This window comes from Neovison vison, chromosome 12, assembly GCF_020171115.1.
Source record: "Neovison vison isolate M4711 chromosome 12, ASM_NN_V1, whole genome shotgun sequence".
Lineage (NCBI taxonomy): Eukaryota > Metazoa > Chordata > Mammalia > Carnivora > Mustelidae > Neogale > Neogale vison.
This window is the reverse complement of record NC_058102.1, coordinates 135945889-135964304: the sequence shown is the minus strand read 5'-3', so window position 1 is coordinate 135964304 and position 18416 is coordinate 135945889. Positions and strand designations below refer to the sequence as shown.

The following is an 18416-nucleotide window of genomic DNA, read 5'->3' as shown; positions in this document are numbered from 1 at the left end:
CCACACTTTTATTCTTTTCCATTGTTCCTTTCTGCTGTTGTAATTTTTCTTTTATCATCATGTGTCTTGGCATGGATTTCTTTGAGTTCATTTGTTTAGGATTTCCTCAGCTTCTTGCATCTTAGATTTATGTCTTTTACCAAGTTTGAGAAAATTTCAAATCTTGTTAGAATACATTTTTAGTCTGACTCTTTCCCTCCTTTCTTTCTGTTACTCTGATGACATGAATTTTGGAATTTTTGTTATAGTCTCACAGATCTTGAGGCTCTGTTCATTTTTTTTCCAATGAATTTCCCCCTTTTTATTCATACTGGGTAATTTCATGAAAGCTCATGGATTCTTCCCCTCTGTCCTCTCCATCATATTGCTAGGCCTATCCCAGTGAGTTTTATTTTAACTTATACATTTCAGAAATTTCTTTTTGGTTGTTTTTCATATCTTCTGTTTAATTGTTGATGCTTTCTAGTTTTTTATTTGTTTCAAGTCTTCATAATTGTTCACTGAAGCATATGAAATATGATGGCTGCTTTAAATTCTTATCAGATTTTTCCAACATCTATTTCATCTTGGTATAAGCTTTAACCTGTGCATCATCCTTTCCCCTTCAAGTTGTGATCTTCCTGGTTCTTAGTAGGATGAGTGATCTTTTATTATCTTGGACATTTGGGGCCTTATGTTGTGAAATTCTGGTTTTTATTTAAATCTTTTGTTTTAACAGGCCTTCTTAGGCACTTCACTGGCGGAGTCTGGAGGTTCTGTGAAGTCTGAGTTCTTCACTTATTTTCCATTGACAACTCTGGTGGTGTAGGGTGCCTCATCACCATTGGAGAGGGGTGGAAATTCAGTTTCCATGAAGCCTACTCTGACTCTACCCTGGCTGGGAGGGAGCGAGTGCCTTCTTACATTTTTTCCATGGGGTTTCCACTTAACCCATGGGAGATGAACCCATTGCTACTTGGAGGTGATGACTTTATTGCATCTCTTGAGATGATCACATGATTATCTTTTTGTCTGTTGATGACCATTTACATTGATTTTTGTGTATTGAACTAACATTCAACCCTGGGATATTCAATCAATATCCCACTTGATCTTTATGGCTTACCCTGCTTGGTATTGCTGGATGAAATTTGGTAATATTTTACTGAGGATATTTGCATCTATAATCATGAAGGATATGGGTTAGTAGTAATCTTCTAATACCTTTGTCTGGTTTTGGTATCTGGGCAATGTGGCCTCAGAAAATGAACTGGGAAATAATTCATTTGTATTTCTTCTTTTTGGAATTCCTTGTGTAGATTGGGTATTATTTTTCTTAAATGTTTGATAGAATTTGCCAGTGAACCCATCTGTACCTGGAGCTTTCCTTGTTGGAGTATTTTTATACTGAGAATTTGATTTCTTTGATATATAACTATTCAGATTTCCTTTTTTTTGTTAAGCTTTGGTAGTTTGTGTTTTTTGATGAATTCATACATTTTACCTAAGTTATCTAATTTATTGGCCTCAAATACAACATTCAATTATTATCCTTTAATGTCTGGAAGATCTTTTGTGATGACCCCTCTTTCATTTCTAGTATGGGTCATTTGAGTTTTCTCTCTTTTTATTTTTGATTAGTCTGCAAAGGAGTGATTGATCTTTTTTTAAAGATTTTATTTATGTATTTGACAGAGGCAGAGAGACAGGGAACACAAGCAGGGGGAGTGGGAGAGAGAGAAACAAGTTCCCTGCTGAGCAGGGAGCCCGATGGGGAGCTGATCCCAGGACCCTGAGATCATAATCTGAGTCAGAGGCAGAAGCCTAACAACTGAGCCACCCAAACACCTGAAGTGATCAATTTTATTAAAAGAACAGCTATTTGTTTCATTGATTGCCTTTATGTTTGGCTGCTTTCCTTTTTATTTCTGGTCTTTATGATTTTTTCCTTCTGATTTTTTTAGGTTTAATTTCCTCTTCTTATTTAACTGCTTAATTTTTAAGCTCTTAATTAGCCATTGACTTGAGACCTTTATTTTTTCTTATATAAAGTTTTATTCTGTATATTTCCTTATAAATACTACCTAAACTACATCCCACAGATTTTGATATGTTTTCATGCAAATTAATATATCTGAAGATTTTCCAGTTACCTTTCTTTTACTGATTTCTAGTTTAATTCCATTGTATTAAGAGAAGATGTTTTGTATGATTTTAGTCGTTTTAGCTTTGTGAATGTTTGTTTTATATCCAGAATGTGGTCATTTTGGGTGATTCTTTTTTTGTGTGCATTTGAGAAGAATGGAAGTTCTGCTGCTGTTGTGTAGTACATCGTATAACTGTTTTGTTAATTTGGTTGATAGTATTACTCAGGTATTCTATATTATTAATTTTTATGTACTTATTTTGTTGATTACTGAGCAAGGAGTTTTGAAGTCTCATAATTCTGGATTTACTTTTGCTTTATGTATTTTGAAGTTCTGTTGTTTGGTGAATACACAAAGTTGTGTTGACTCTGTTGTTATGTATCTCCCTCTTCAGGTCTGATAGTGTTTGTTTTGAAGTCCATTTTGTTTGATTTTTAATGTAGTCACTCCTGCATTTTTTGATTGTTGGTTGCATGGAAAGTGGGTTTTTTAATACCACAAATACTTGGTTTTCCTTTTCTGTCCAGTCTGATGATTTAACTGAAGTTTTAAAATCATTTTTATTTAATGTAAATAGTGATAGTTGAATTTGTTTTATTTTTATTTATTTTTTATTAAAGATTTTATTTATTTGACAGACAGAGATCACCAGTAGGCAGAGAGGCAGGCAGAGAGAGAGGAGGAAGCAGGCTCCCTGCGAGCAGAGAGCCCGATGCGGGGCTCAATCCCAGGACCCCAAGATCATGACCTGAGCCGAAGGCAGAGACTTTAACCCACTGAGCCGCCCAGGTGCCCCGATAGAGTTGAATTTAAATTTACTGTCTTCTTGTTTCTTATTTGTCCCATTTGTTCTTTGTTTTTTTTTTCCTCTTTTTCTGCCCTTTTTGTATTAATTGAGCTTTTAGAAATGATTCTATTTTATTTATGTTTTTTGTTAGTTATACTTCTTAAAAGTTTCATGGTTGCTGCCCTCAGTTATTTAATGTATATCTCTAGTTTATCCTGTCCAACTTTAAATGCTATCTTACCATTTCATGACTAGTTTAAGAACCTTACATGGTGCACCTTCAATGCCTCTCCCTTCCCTTGCCATTATTGTCGTGCATTTTACTCTTGCATGGTATTAACTCCTCAACACATTGATACGACTTTTTTATAATTATGTTCAATTAGCCAACATAAAGCACATCGTTAGTTTTTGATGTAGTGTTCGACGATTCATTAGTTGCATATAAGACCCAGTGCTCATCACAACACATGTCCTCCTTACTATTTTTGCATTAGAGAGTCAATTGTATTTTAGAATGATCAAAAACAGCTCAAAGAATTTCTACAGATATTCATTTCTCTCTGTAGATGTGAGATATTCCTTCTGAATGAAGAACTTCATGGATATTTCTCTAGCATGGGCCTTCTGGCAGTGAATTCTCTGCTTTTGTTCATCAATGAAAGTCTTATTTTGTCTTTATTTTTGAAAGCTTTTTTTTTTTTTGTCTCTGTTTAGAATTTTGAGTTGACAGGTCTTTTGTTTTAATACTTTAAAGGTCTTATTCTCTTTTCTTTTGACTTGCATTGTTTTGGATAAGTCTCTTTTGTTTTGGTTCTCCCTCTGTGTTTTCTGTCTCTGGCAAGATATTCTCTTTATCCTTGGTTTCAGCCATTTGTACGTGGTGTGTCCCCTTCGATACACTGAGTTTAGATTTTTCTGGTGGTGGTGAGCAGGAATAGGTCCAGCCCTGCTGTTGTACCCTTATGTGCTGCAGCAGGGGGAGGGAGAGGCAAGCTTAGGAACATCACATTTCTGTCAGACTAGCTCCAACAGGAACCAGTATCCTAAGGTGGCCGTTCCCCAGTGTATGTCTTAAACAGCACAAGTTAGATGCGTCAATGACTTCCTTTTCTGAAGTTATCACCAGTGTTAATTTTCAGATAGTACCAGATAATTCAGAAGCGATATCACTGTAAAAATTATTTTTGTTTTTTGTACATAAAGGATGTTAGATTCAGTGAAGAATGGGACAAAGAAAAGGAGCTTAATGAGGCACCTAAAAAGGAAGAAGAACCCACCCTTCAGAAAGCTCTTCCTGCTTCAGGCAAGAGTGTGCTGGAGAAGAACCAAATTAATTTTGGGAAGAGTCAAATGACCAAAAGATTAGAGCCAAGTTTAAACTGGAAGGCCACTGTCGATTTCAAAGAGTATGTAGAAATTTGCACGAGGGCTTTTCGGATACATCCTCAGTAACCATGTTTGCCTAACTTTTAGCTTAGATTTATGTCAGAGCAATGGCGTAGAGAGGAGATACTGACATCTTCCTCCAAAATACAGGCTGATCCCTCCCTGCTTCTCTTCATATTCCAGGTAGTAGGGCTTGGCATGAAGAGGGTCACATGTGGGCACCAGAACCCAGTTCACTCAGTCAGGGCAAATGTCACGTGAAAAAGATGATAAAAGACATGGAGAAATCTCACAGGCCATGTAAACACAGCAGTAGGGACCTGTTAAGTAAGTTCTAGGAGAATTTAGAATGATTAAAATTATGTGAAGTTAATCAGGGAAGTCTTGAGAGAGACAGTGTCTTTTAACAGAACTTTTAAGTAAATACCATGGAAAAGCTAGAGCCTCCTAAAAATTAACAGGCCTAAGAGAAGTGGACACTGATTTGATGAATGTCTGACAGATACAAGACTAGGTCCATTTAGGCCCTCTATAAATAGGTGCCAATGCACAGATTAACGCCCGCTGTGACATCAAGGCCAGTGACTTGAGCACTTTTTAAATTAGCAGAGAGGCTTACAAGTTTCAGTCCATTTTTAATGTTCCATGCAGTCACCTGATTGGGTTAAGAAAGAACCGCCTTCCAGCTGGTCACAGGGGACCCTCACCTGCAGGGATTGGGAACAGCAGGCTGATCATGTTTTGCAAGCAAACCCAGAGAGCAGGCTTGAAGAAGTCCCGAGGAAAGAGGAGATGCTCTCGCTCCTCTAATTCTCATCAGTCTTGAACTGTTTGATCTTTGTGACTCTATTTGAAGGAGTGGGAAAATGACACATAAATGGGCTGCTCTGTTACCTGGGAGGTGAATTTTTAAAATACCCTTTCCCGGGTGCTGACATTTTTCAATTATGAATTTACCTAATGGTGATGTGCCAAGGCCTGTGCTAAACCTGGGAACAGCTGGACAACCAGATCCAGGCGCTGCCGCGGAGTTGGTTGGAGACGGGAAGAGACCAGGCAGTTCTCTCCCAGGGCAGGAAGCACTGGAAGTAGAAGGCTCAGAGTGGCGGATCTGCACAGTGACAGCCGCCTGTTCCTCATAAAAGAAATGGGGGGCGAAAAGTTCCTCCACTATAGAAAGTACATGGCTGTGCTGGAAAGACAGAAGGGGCCTCACAGGTGTCAGATGGGGCTGGAACTTGTGTAGTTTTCTGTATTAGGAAAACACATCCCTGGGGTGCATGAAAACAGTGGGATCTTTGTATATATTTCTATGTTTAATTTTCTATTACTCCACATAAATTAATTTTAAAAAGTTAATATATTTGCAGTCACAAAAACGTACTGAGAGACACCCAAGAGGAAAGACACGGGGGAAAACTTGAAAGGTCTGGACCAATTGTTTCCCCAGGAAGAGCACAGTTAGTCCGGTAAGTGTCTGTTAACATGAGCCCTTCTTTAAAGCCTGGCCTAGTTCCCATGCACAGGACTAGTGTTCTTTCCATTAGAGCAGGGTCCTCTGACACCTGTACTGACAGCTACTGGTTATAAAAATGATAATGTTGAAAATCTTTAAATGCACTTATAAGATAACCTCTTAGTGAAGAGTACTTTGAAAGAGAGGGAGCTATGGATATAACCCGGTGCTGTTGGAGTGTTCTAGAAGTGTGAATTAGATCACATTGCTTGGTGGTGTTGGTTTCTTCTATCTCCTAGCTTATTTTCAGACTAATTGTTCCATAAATTAATGAGAGGCAAGTACTGAAGTCTCCAACTATAACGGCAATTTTTCTGTTTCTCCTTTTAGTTCTATTTTTGCTTCATGCATTTTGTAGCTCTGTTGTTTGGTGTGTACATGTTTGGGATTGATATGTCTCCATGATTATGTAATTTCCCTCTATGTCCCTTGTCGTTTTTCTTTTTATTGATGTTGACTTAATCCAATATTATATAGCCACTTCTGCTTTCTTTGATTGCTTGCATGGTCTTTTTTTCCCCCTCCTTTTCTTACAAACTAATAATATTGTATCATTATATTTGAAATGAGTTCCCTGTAGGTAGCATTTGGTTGGTTCCCTTTCCTTTTTCTTTTTGGTTTATTAAGCTAAACTCTTATCAATTGGTGTATTTAGATCATTTACCTTCAATGTCATTATTACGTTAGGGCTTGAATTTGTCATTATATATATATTTTTCTGTTCATTCTTTCTGTTTTTCATTCTGTGATTTTCTTTTTCTCTCCCTCCATTCTCTCTAACCCCCTCTTCCATGAAAGTCCTTTTCAATATATTCCATTTTGGAGCATGGTAAGAGAATGGGTAATTTTTAACAATTTTTGAGATTCTATGATTCTCTTAGTTCTTCTAGATCTTATTGAAATCTTAGGTTTTAGCAGGCCTTCTGGGATACCACATTGGTGGGATAAGATGTGTGCTGCCTCCTCAGGTGAGACAAGGAATTACAAGTTTTCAAGCAGGCCTTCATTGACACTTGGGGAGGTGGGTGAGGGGCTCCTTATTATTTCTTAGTGGTAATGGAAGTTCAAGCTCTGTTGTTACCACCCTGTCTGTGAGAGGGAGGAACACCCTGTTAATTTGTCAGTGGGGGTTGGGGTTGGTGAAAGTCCTGACTCGGCATTAGGCCTCCTCTGATACCACCCAACATGGGGATTAGAGAGCTTTGCTGTAGTCTGACAAAGTTAGAACACCAAGCTCTCTGCTTGGCCATTGCTCGCAGAAGTGGGGTTAGGCCACCGTGTTTTCTGTGGTGTTGACTAGAATAGATCATTTGTTGCCTAAAAGTTTTCTGTCTTATTAAGTTGCTCTTTTTCTGGTCCTCTGAGAAGAAAGAGCAGGCTTTTCTTAGGTCGTTTTTTTTCCTGTGCCCACTGGTGTTTCTGCATCACCCTCTTCTCCAGTACCCAATCTGGGATACATGAGACAAAAAGAAAATCCAAGTAACTCACCATTGTGTTGCTCCTCCAGTCTGCAGATCTCGATATAGTCTTTCTTCTTCTTTCTACCTGTTAGAGGCCTCTCATGTTTGTTTTATATACAATATCCAGGATTTTTATGTACTTAGTGGGAGGATTAAGGAAAAGTATATCTACTTCATCTTTTCTGAAATAAATGTTTGGCCATAAGTGTTTCAATTTTAAATCAAATTTTAGTGAGTCAGAGAAGCCTAGAGTGATAGATAAGGGTAAAGGGGTAGTATATCCAAGCAACAACCATGACTCTGACAAAAATTAGAACTTCTCCATGTTTCTTCTTGCTTAAGGGGATATAATTATGTGGTAGAGAAGTATCTCTTAAGGTGGAGTCCCTAACTCAAAGAAATATTGAGGTTTGCTTCTTTTTACCTCCTGAATATATGGTTGCTGTGGGGCAGGACAGGATGGGAACCTTATAAAATAGGGAAAGCCATTTAAAGTAATAGGTCAACAGATTCATCAATGGAAAAAGAGAACAGCTTCCCTCTGGGGTACTGATTTTTTTAATGTGATGTGGTGGTAATGGAGGTAGACTCAGTGCACTCTGCTCTTACCTCCAGAAGCTTTTTAGTCTAAGGGAATGTATATTTATAGATTCTCCAGGGAATACAGGTTAATTTAGAATATATTTCTATCTCATACCTTTGAATTACGTTACACTGATTCTTAAGTCAGCCTTATCTACCAGATTTTGCCTTGTAACCGACCCAGGTTTCCTGCCATTTGTTGAACCAGAGAATACATTACCCCGACACCCATCACATGGCTTGCTGAATTGAACAGGCACTTCAGTTCCGGAGTCTTAAGGTTTCTCTGCAGTTTCTCTCCGCTGTAGCCCAGATGACACAACAGTGCCATTCTGCCTGACTCTCTCTGCCACAGCACCTTTGAGAAATTTTTTAAAAATCAGAGAATGTTAAAAACTGGTGAAACTCAATATTTAATTTGTATTGTTTCAATTCAGTAAGTAAACTTCAATAAATACAAATACAATTCAATAACTAAATTTAAGTAAATACAAACACAAATAACCCAGGTTATTTAGCCACTATGTCTGGTGCTGCCCTTTTGTACAGCACAGCCATTGGACATACACTTGATGCCCTTGTACATTTCTTACTATTTTCCTTGTTGTTATTGCATGCAAAGCGATAATAATGACCTGTACCTGGTATAGAGACAGGGGTTCATTCATCTCCTCACTTAGATCTTACCAAAGATCTTCTAGAACTCAGATGTTGGTATCTTTTTCATTGCTTATGTTCATATTGCTGAAATATTAATGATTATAACTACATCCATGTTGTAGCATAAATATATTTATTACATGTGGTGGTTGTTATTGTTCTTAGTAAGAGTGCTGAGAAGATTGAGGAGATTATCAGTGAGAGTTCCTCAGAGAGTGAGGAAGATGAAGAACCACCTGATCATCGTCAGGAAGCAAATGCAGATTTGCCATCGGAATACTGGCAAATTCAGAAGCTGGTGAAATATTTAAAGGTAAGACAGACCTTTCGTATTGTGTTTACAATGATTATTTTAATTCTTCTGCCAAAAATGTATATTCTGCTTCCAATTTTGTTATGTTTCTTTCAAGTAAGGTGCATGGGGGAAGGTCTAATTACCCTGAAGATAGCAAGGTTAGTTCTCGTGTTGCAGTCAGGCTGCCTGGTACCAGCCTTCTCCCCTGGGCCACAGTAGTGAGCAGATACTGACTTACCCACCATTTTACAACTTGTAGTATAGTGTGGCGGCAAGAGCTTGGATTTTTTTGAAGCTGGACTACAACTAAATTCTAGGCTGTGTCACTTACTAGCAGTATGGCTATTGGTTGTGGTTTTGAGCCTTATTTTTCTTAACCTATGGAATAAAGTTAATACCTGCCCTATAGGAATTCTTTAGGGTTGGAAACACATATTTGAAAGATGTGGCATAATGTTTGGTACATTGTATGTGCTTAAGATATGTATCAGTTCCATTTCATTTCTCTCAATGTAACATGTATGAAAACATGTTACATAATAATGGCCTATATAATGTATTTAAGACTTGAATATGAGCAGGGCAAGGGAAATGATTTGCCGAAACCCAGATTAATATTAATGGATAACTGATACTGGTGGTGTCTAAGGTAGGCCAAGTCTAAAGCTGTAGTTGAGAAGTACTTGTAAAGACAACATTTTTAGTTACCTCATAATTCCTCCAGCTTTTCTATGTCTTTGATCAAATGAACCAAGGGCATTTGTCAGTGGCTTTGCATATGTAAAGATATTATGTGGCTCTTAAATTACCTAAGGGTACTTTTCTGATGTCTTTGAGGTCCTTCAAAGCTGACAGGTAAAATAGTTTATATGCACATTTTTGTGAATTCAACAAACACCCTCTGCATGGACACAGCCTAATAGCTGAGAAAAGTTCCTTTTGCAAGAAAAATATTCCCCCTTTCTTAGCATGACCCCAGCTGCAATTCCCTGCATTTCTCAGAAAAAAATTCTGTTTTCCTGAATCTTGAATCCAAGAAAAATTAGTCAAGAAATTGGGAAATTGGGAAAAGGTATTCTAATTCTCCATGGTGACATAGATTTCAATGGCCAAACCAGAATCTGGGCAACAAATAAAATATTTACATTGTTAAAAAAGGACAGGAGCTTCTATGAAGCAAATCCTAATGCCCCCCTTGGCCATAGTTTTGAAAGCTTCTTAACAATTTGACCAATGTCAGTGCAAAATAAAAGAAATTTTTTGTGTGTGTTTGGAATATTTGTCGTGAAACAAAAATCAAGACCATTGGGATAGTTAATGTTTTGTTTTAAAATTTCATCTTATAATAATAATATCTTATAAATCGTAAATATTTTTAGATCATCTTTCAATTTTAAAATGGCTTTGACTTGGGATTTTGTGGTCATCTTGCCCTGTTTTAGTATTATCAGATATCAGGTAGAGTTCATTTTTACATGTTATTGCAATTGATACATTTAAGGGTTTTTTTTAATTTTTAATAGAAAATCTCTGAAATTTTTAGCATCTTGATCACAAAAAAATGATTTATTTGTTATTATTATGGAAAATGTTCACTATTATGGTCATCACTATTACCTAAAAGCATACAAATAAAATTTGAGAAAAGGCATGGAATTAATTATTTCAAGAATTCCTGAGAATTTGGGGGAATTTTGATTTCTTATTCCAGGAGCTTGAATATTCATACCTATCGGGAATTTGGAAATTCTAGCAGGAGCACAAGCTGCAGTTCGGGCCCCATGGTCAGACACAGTCCCCTGGTAGGCATCTTCTCCTACAAACCATGCAGTCAAAACACTAGCCGAACTCACCACTCCTATCACCAATGTCCAGACTCAGGAGACCTTCCCAGTGGTACCCCTGCTCCTTCACTGAACAGTGGATCTTCCCATTCTCTCTCTTCTCATAAAGCACATGTCACTCTGGCAAGAAATGGCACTAGAAAACTTCGCCACCCAGGCTTGGAACACCTTGAGCCAGATGGGTGCTGCAGCTCAGACATAACCTTTTGGAAGAAGATTGTTAAGAACCCTGGTGTTTATCCAAAGAATTCTGGTCTCTTAACTCTATTCCATTAGTCAAAGGAAATAGTCAATGGGGCAGAAGCAGGGATGGGCCAGGCGGCAGACTAACAGAGCAGTTAGAAGCATGACCTTCCATGCTGGAAACACTCTGCTTGAGTCCGTGGTCTGGCCTCTTACTGGCTCAGCAGCCTTGAGGCAGTTCACTGACCTCTCAAAGCTTCAGTCTTCTCACTGGTCAAGGTGGCAAAAATAAAAGTTCTCATGTTTTAGGATTATTATGAATTTCAAATAAAATCCAACACATGTTAAGTGCTTTGCAGAAAGTACTCAAGACTTGTTAGCAATAACTACGACTTCTATTACAAATTATTACTGTAGACAATATATGGCGTGGACTCTTCTTGACTTGCACATCTGGCCCTCAATTTTTGCTTTAAATTTTCTAGTAACCAATAAAAGGAGGGAAATGTAGTGAGTTAATACAGTGAGGGAAAGGCTCTTACCCTCATAAGGTAAAAATAGCCCAGTTGCCAATGCATGTAACTGATCCTGGGACTAAGAGCAGAAAGAATTTTCTCCCTGAGGACTTAATGAAGCAGACAGTGAGTGTGGTAGTGAATGACATCCTTAATAATATCCTCCCAGTGAACATGGCAATGAGAGTTTCTCATAATAGCCTAACTATTGAATAACTGTCTTGAGTTTTTCAACTATTTAGGATAAGTCCATTTAATATGAAGCCAAAAAGGGATGCACTATTTCTGTCCCAGAACAGCTAAGGAAAACATTTATTGATGAAGTGCTACTTAAGCTTGCACAAGTTAGTCATCAATAAATCATGTGCGAATGTGATACTTTTGGCCAGACAGTAAATTGCTTGGAATTATTATAGTTCCCACAGGTAGATATTCTTAACATAGCCAATAAAAGAAAAAGTATATCTACAAATGATTTCAAGCTTTTTGACACAGATAAATGTTTTATATGGGGACACGAAAGGATATTAAAAGTCTATGAAATGCAAAATTCAATGTCTCCAGGTAATCTCAAAATAAATACACCTGACATTTTAATTTGCAAACTTATGCCTTAAATGTAGGCTTACACTAGCAGAGAAATGTTAATGTTGACCTGACTTTCTACTTACCATTTTCCAAGTACAGCAATGTCTGATTGTTTAAAAAAAATTTTTTTTGATGAGCTCATTAATACCCAAACAGGTCAACGAACTATAGCTTGTTATTTATCCAAAGCTATGAGCTCAGATCTTGGCATATAAGTAAAGGGAGTTTGTATTTAATTATTTGGCTTTGACATACATTCATTTCAACTTACAAGTTTTATATACATATATATTCTTTTAATCTGGATTTTTAGAACACAGTTTAATTTTTAAACTAATGAAGACCTTGCATTTTTACTCACCAACCTTCCAACTTCTGTTCCCCCAAATGACTGGTGACACTGTGCCCTAATTCTAAATGAAGCAATAAACCACCTTTTCAGCTTCCTTAGCGAGAAACACTTACATTCTGCCTTCTGCTATCTTTATGGTTCAGCTTGTCTGTCCTGTCAGCTATGTGAATAGAAGGACCATATTAAACTCATTTCTGTGTCTTGCGGGGTGTCTAGCCAGTGAGCACAGGCCTACCTCTCCATCCTCTGCTCAGAAGGTGTGAGGGGGAGAGAGTGGGTTCCCAAGGGGTGAGGCTGAGCTGTTCTTCATGCTCAGCTCCTGGAGAACTGTTTTTCCTCCCTCTGAGCCAGAGTCATTCCTTCTGCTGTTGATGTCTTCCCCGCTTTCTCTTACTCTTTCTCCTCCTTCTCCTGTTCCCTTTCTCCTTGTAGATATGCCATTTAGTTGCTATATTTGCTAGCTTTCTGTGAATATTTTCTCCCCCTGGCCAGGGCTGCTTTAAATTCTCGCAATTAAAAATGTTTTGCTCTGGATAGATTCCAGTGATCGGGGAAGATAGATTGTTAAGATGTGTGCCCTACACTAATTCTGTGAGTTTTTGTAAAAACGCAGAAATTTTACTCATTACTCAACCAATTATGTGGAGAATGCCTTTGTGAAATCAGAGAGTTGCAGAATTTTATTTTGTTTGGAAATGTAGATTAGTCACAAGTATTATAGTATTCTAAATTGGTACAAATAGGTTCTGTTCAGTAGAGTGAGAGAAAAAGTTGAGAGGCTGTAACTCTCAGTAGATCTGCCTTTCAATCACACCGCGCACACAGTGTACATGTCATTAAACTGAAGAATGAATTTCCGGACACAAGGTTGCAAGCCTACTGAAATCCATTTCTATGGAGGTTAAAGGAGGGTTGGGGATGGAACTTAATACTGTAGGATAAATAAATCCGAGAGAAAATTGAGGAGATTATAGAGGGATGCCCAGAATGCAGTTGGTCAAGATTTTAGGTAGTTTGGAGGGATGGCAGAGCGTGGGTCTAGAATCATGCCTTATCTCCCTTGTAGGCATTTCCTTGTCACTTGAGGGTAAGGTGTCAGTCCTATCCTGACATCAGCTCCAGGCTCAGATGGGAGATTACTAGCCAGCAGCTTGTAGATGGCTGGCCCTGAAGTGCTTCATTCAGCTGCTCTTATACCTGACTCCTTGCTGCAATAATGGAAGAATCTAGGGTTAATCCCCAGGGCTGTGTTCCCAGGTGTGTCTCCTCCCTGCAGGAGGCCTATTTCTACACCTGGGATTTTCATCAGACCTCAGCCAGGGGTCAGGATGATGAAAGCAGAGTCCAGCAGCAGGTGGTATGCAGAAAGAGTCAGAGTGGGAAGAGACAGAAAGCCAGCTACGGGGGTGGTGGGGGCGGGGGGGTTGCACTGGGGGCCTGGAATAGGATGATGTCCTTGGAAGCAGCAAAGAAATGGCTAGGAAAGAAAACAGGCCAGTTTATGAGGAGGCTTTGGTTTGGGGCAGATTAACTTTGAAGAGAGTGAAATACCCAAAGAGAAACGCCCGTGCTGTAGTTAGAAATCAAAGACTGAGTATATGAGCCATGAATTATGCATAATGAAGAATAGGAGCAGGGTCTTCATTAGAAACCGAAGGACTGCTTCAGAAGCAGGGAAATGAATGAATGAGGGGGTGGAGCCTATGGGCTTGTTTTTGTCTTTTTATTCATGACCGAATATGACCTCTTTATACCACTTGGGACAGTGGCTGTCTCCCATTCGAGTTAGTGCAACCAAAGTAGTATTTTTAGATCAGAATTCCAGTGTTATCCCAAAGGCAGTCTTTCCTCAAGTATTCGTTTGCTATCTTACAGACTGCTTCATCAGCCTTAAAAAAAAATCTTAGCGAAAGTAACATTTTATTTGGTAATTTTATGCAACTAGCCAGTAGATAAAAAAGATTAATTAAAAAAAATTAAGCTGGAAAGTTTGAAAAAAAAAATGTTCATTTTTAAAGTTTCCTTCCAGCTGAAAGCTCCTACACACTAAGACCATAAGGATCTAGCCACGAGATCGGGAAACGATGCGCTTCTTAATGCCAATTCCCAAATGTGATTTCGTTCCTGAGTCTGTGATCTGTGCGATTTTCATCCCCGAGCCCCGGGGGATGGTGATGTAGTCCGGACACGTGTCACTCAGTGGAGAATCGCTAATGTAGGCTCCCGAGTGGCGGCGGGTGATCGCAGCTGGGCGTCGACACACGTTGACGTGGTGAGGGGCAGTGCCTAATTGTGTTATCATATTTGATCAAACTCATGAAACACTGGTGTTGATTTCACCTTGCATGTGTGCCAGGGGTCTTGCTAGTTATTCTTCTGTTAGGGATCTACAAATTCAGATTTCTCAGGCCATGAAAAGTACAGGTACTTGATGGCTTCCCCAGAAACCTCTCCCACCCCCAGCTTAGCTGTGACATCTACTTCATGACATCTCAAAGACGCACATCAGAAATTCCACAAGACTTCCCAAGAGACACTGTGGGCTCTGTCCTTGGCATGTTTTGGATGTCCCCTCTGGAAAGGGATTCACCACAGAGACATTTTGAAACTTTAAAACCTTTGACTACTTTTGTGGTGTTCAGTTCCTTAATGATCTTTCAGGAACTGATTAAAAACACACACACACAAGCACACACACACACACACAACCATCTTAATTGGTTAAGGAGTTCTTCTAAGTGGTAACTGGGAGTTATAGGATTTTTCACTGCAGGAATTTGATGTACTTTGCAATCAATTACAGTTAATTAAATTCCTTTCCCATTACTCAGGTTTTGGATATGGAGGAGCAGGTAGTGTGATCCTTGTTTCATTGGTGGAAAAGCTGAGAAATAGTTCACTCTGGGCCACACAGAAGGCGAGGCGGCTGCGGGCCAGGCTGGTGTCCAGGCTTCTATCTTTACTGCCTGTTGCCTGGTTATTCTGTCCCTCTGTCAAGAAACTCAGGGCCCAGAGGGCCTGCAGGCTTGGCTGTTGTGTGCTCCTATTTTCTCTCTCACTTGGTTTTCTTCATTTGAGTGAGAGACTAATTATACAGGGAGCATTTCTTTCTTTCTTTCTTTTCTTTTTTTTTTTTTTTATTTTAAGATTTTGTTTATTTGTCAGAGAGAGCACACAAGGAGGCAGAGTGCAGGCAGAGGCAGAGAGAGAAGTAGGCTCCCCGCTGAGCAAGGAGCCCGATATGGGACTCGATCCAAGGACCCTGGGATCATGACCTGAGCTGAAGGCAGAGGCTTAACCAACTGAGCCACCCAGGCGTCCCAAAAGGGAGCATTTCTTGACAAAGGACTTCAGTGTTCATTTCTGGAAGGCAGTATGAGAATCTGCTCTTTTGCTAAATGAAAGAGTTGGAGAAGACGGTGATAGGACTGTGTTAGTCGTGTTCAGCAGACTCTTTCAAAAATGGAAAATAGTGGTCACTGTTTATATATTCAAATAAACACCAGTAGTTAGAAAGGAAAATTACTCCCACCTTCGTGAGAAACAATCTCTAAGTTAATACATATGGCGTTGCACTGATGTGGGTTAACTTTAAAAGAAAATGTCTCCATGACAAAAAAGAGTTTTGTATTAAAAAGAAAAAAAAAAAAAGACCCAAAAAACCACTGCCTGTCAGAAATCACAAGATATTTTAAATTGCATCATCTAAAAAATTTCTTAGTAGAGTTTGCATTTATGCAAACGTACTCTTAAATACTGCAGTGTATGTCATGAACACGTTTTAAGTATTTGGATTACTTGAGATGTGTGTAACTTGTATGTTTATATATGACCCCAAAGAAAATTATCCCTTTTTTTATGACGAAGGAGGTAATGGAAGTGATGGAGAGGCTCCTCATCTCCACAGAGGAATCTATACTCTACAGATAAACTAAGAAGCTTTTTAGTCTTTGAGATATAAACTATTTTTGTGCCGTGGCTCTCATAAACAAGAGTGGAGAAAGGCAGAGAGAATTGGCTAAGTATGATAAAGTAACACTGCTGAATCGTAACAGCTTATACTACTGTTAGCTAGCACTGTACAACCACATCAACTTACCTACAGAAAAATGACATTAAAAATCTCAAGGGAGGTTTCTGAAGCTTTAACTCATTCATTCATTCATTCGTTCATAAATGCATATTGTCCAGCTAGAGTATAATGATATGATATCACGCATTGTCTATCCATACTCCTATGATTTTTGGTTACAAAGAATTTTGCTATCTAAGTTTTATGTAGCATTCTGTTCAGTTTTATGTAATCTGAAAATGTATGCAATCTTTTGGGGGAATTTGTTCCCTGATGTGTTGGCAGCTACACTATAGTTTGTTCCTCAAAGTATGCTTTCCCCCAAATTTATTTGAGAGGCTAAATAAATTGTAGGAAAGTAGCGTTGCCTAGTCCCAGTTTACATAATGCTCTAGTCTGCTACTTTTTATTTTAAAAACACACATTCATGTCCTCTTCTAGAAGCCTAAGCACACTGAAGAATTTATAAATATAAGAGTTCAGGAGTAAAAGGTACCAGATTTGGTATAAGTGATCTTTTCGTTTTATATACTTCCTGCATATACTTCTGTTGTACTCATGATTAGAAGTTGTGTATTTGTAGGACACGTATTAAGCTCCAGGCTCCTTTCTGGTCCTTTGCTACTCCACACAAGCAACGGCTGCAGTTCCTTTCCCAGCTCCTGCCCTCTGGGTGGATGTGGCTGGCTGTGGCCTCCTGATATTTCTGCGACATGCAGGGCTTAGCAGAAGCATGTGTTCCTCTTCTAGTCCTTCCCGTATTTAAATCAGTAAAATCTTATAAAAATAATACATTAACATATGCCCTTGGTAAAATTTAAGCCGTGACGAAGAATAACAGGGAAAGCCCCCTTCCCGGTGTTTCTGTGTATATACATACACATATATAATTTTTATACACAAAATGAAGTCCTACTACTTATGCGACATTTTGATTTCTGTATGTCTTATTGTATTGTATATACGTGTCTTCTCAGTGATCTTCCATGTCCGCCTCAGTCCTTTTAATTACCACGTAGTAGGCTACTATATGTATCTGTCAATAATTCTTGTAACAGTTCCCTTACTGGTAATATTTTGCCTTGTCCCCCAAATCGACTTTTATTATTACAACATGGCTGCAGCAGATTTTTTTTTTTTTTTACATATTCTTTGGATATGTAGCCTATTTCTGTACGAGAGATTCTCTGAAGTGGAATTGCCTGGGTCAAAGAGTATGGGCATTCAAATTTTGATAGTTCTAATGGGGAGGTGTTGTTAAATAGGTGCAAAGTTTTAGTTTCACAAGCTCTGGAAAGCTGCACAGCATAGTTAACAATATTGAATTGTATGTTTGAAATATGTAAGAGGGTATTGATCTCATGGTAAGTATAAATACCGCAAAAAGGAGGAAGCATAAGAAAACTTTTGGAGGTAATGGATGCGTCTGTTACCTTGATTGTGGGGATGGTTTCACAGGTGTACGCAGATGCTCAAGCTCATTAAGTTGGTTACATAAATATGTAAATTTTTTGTGTATCAATTCCACCTTAGTAAAGGGATTTTAAACAAAAAAATATACACACACTGAAGTTTGAGTACTCCACCAAAATCTTCTAAATTGAAAGGGAAATAATGAAAAGTAATCAACCAACCAACTTGGTTTGTATAAAAAATTTTTGATGGCTCCTTACACAAAGCAAATGTTGATTTATACTTAATTAATAAATATCAAAGATTGTCAACCTTGAATGCAGAGTGAAATCAGTCAGGCTCCTAAAAACAAAACAAAACAAGGAACCTGATGCCCAGGTAACATTCATGGACGTTTTAAACGAATCGGTCTGAAATGAGGTCTAGGCATCGATGGTCTTTAAAATCTTTCCAGAGTATTAAAATTGTTTGTCCAGAAATAAGATTCACTGTTACAAATTCTCACTAACCTACAGTCTTTTTTTATTTTTTATTTTGGCCAATTTCAACTGGGGGGGGTGTATCTTGTGTGAATTTGCATATTCCTGATTACTTGTGAGGTTGGTAAATATTTTTATGTTTCTAATAGCCATTG

General features: G+C 38.4%; 1 protein-coding gene across 2 annotated transcripts in view; it reads left to right on the top strand.

Moving 5' to 3' along the window:
* Positions 1 to 18416, top strand: part of ODAD2 (outer dynein arm docking complex subunit 2) — a 183632-nt gene that overhangs the window by 25071 nt on the left and 140145 nt on the right. For both annotated transcript variants that reach the window (XM_044227950.1, XM_044227949.1), the window contains exons 8-10: positions 4120 to 4322; positions 5673 to 5771; positions 8686 to 8833. In XM_044227950.1, the coding sequence (XP_044083885.1) occupies positions 4120 to 4322; positions 5673 to 5771; positions 8686 to 8833 (450 nt within the window). The remainder of the gene's footprint in view (positions 1 to 4119; positions 4323 to 5672; positions 5772 to 8685; positions 8834 to 18416) is intronic.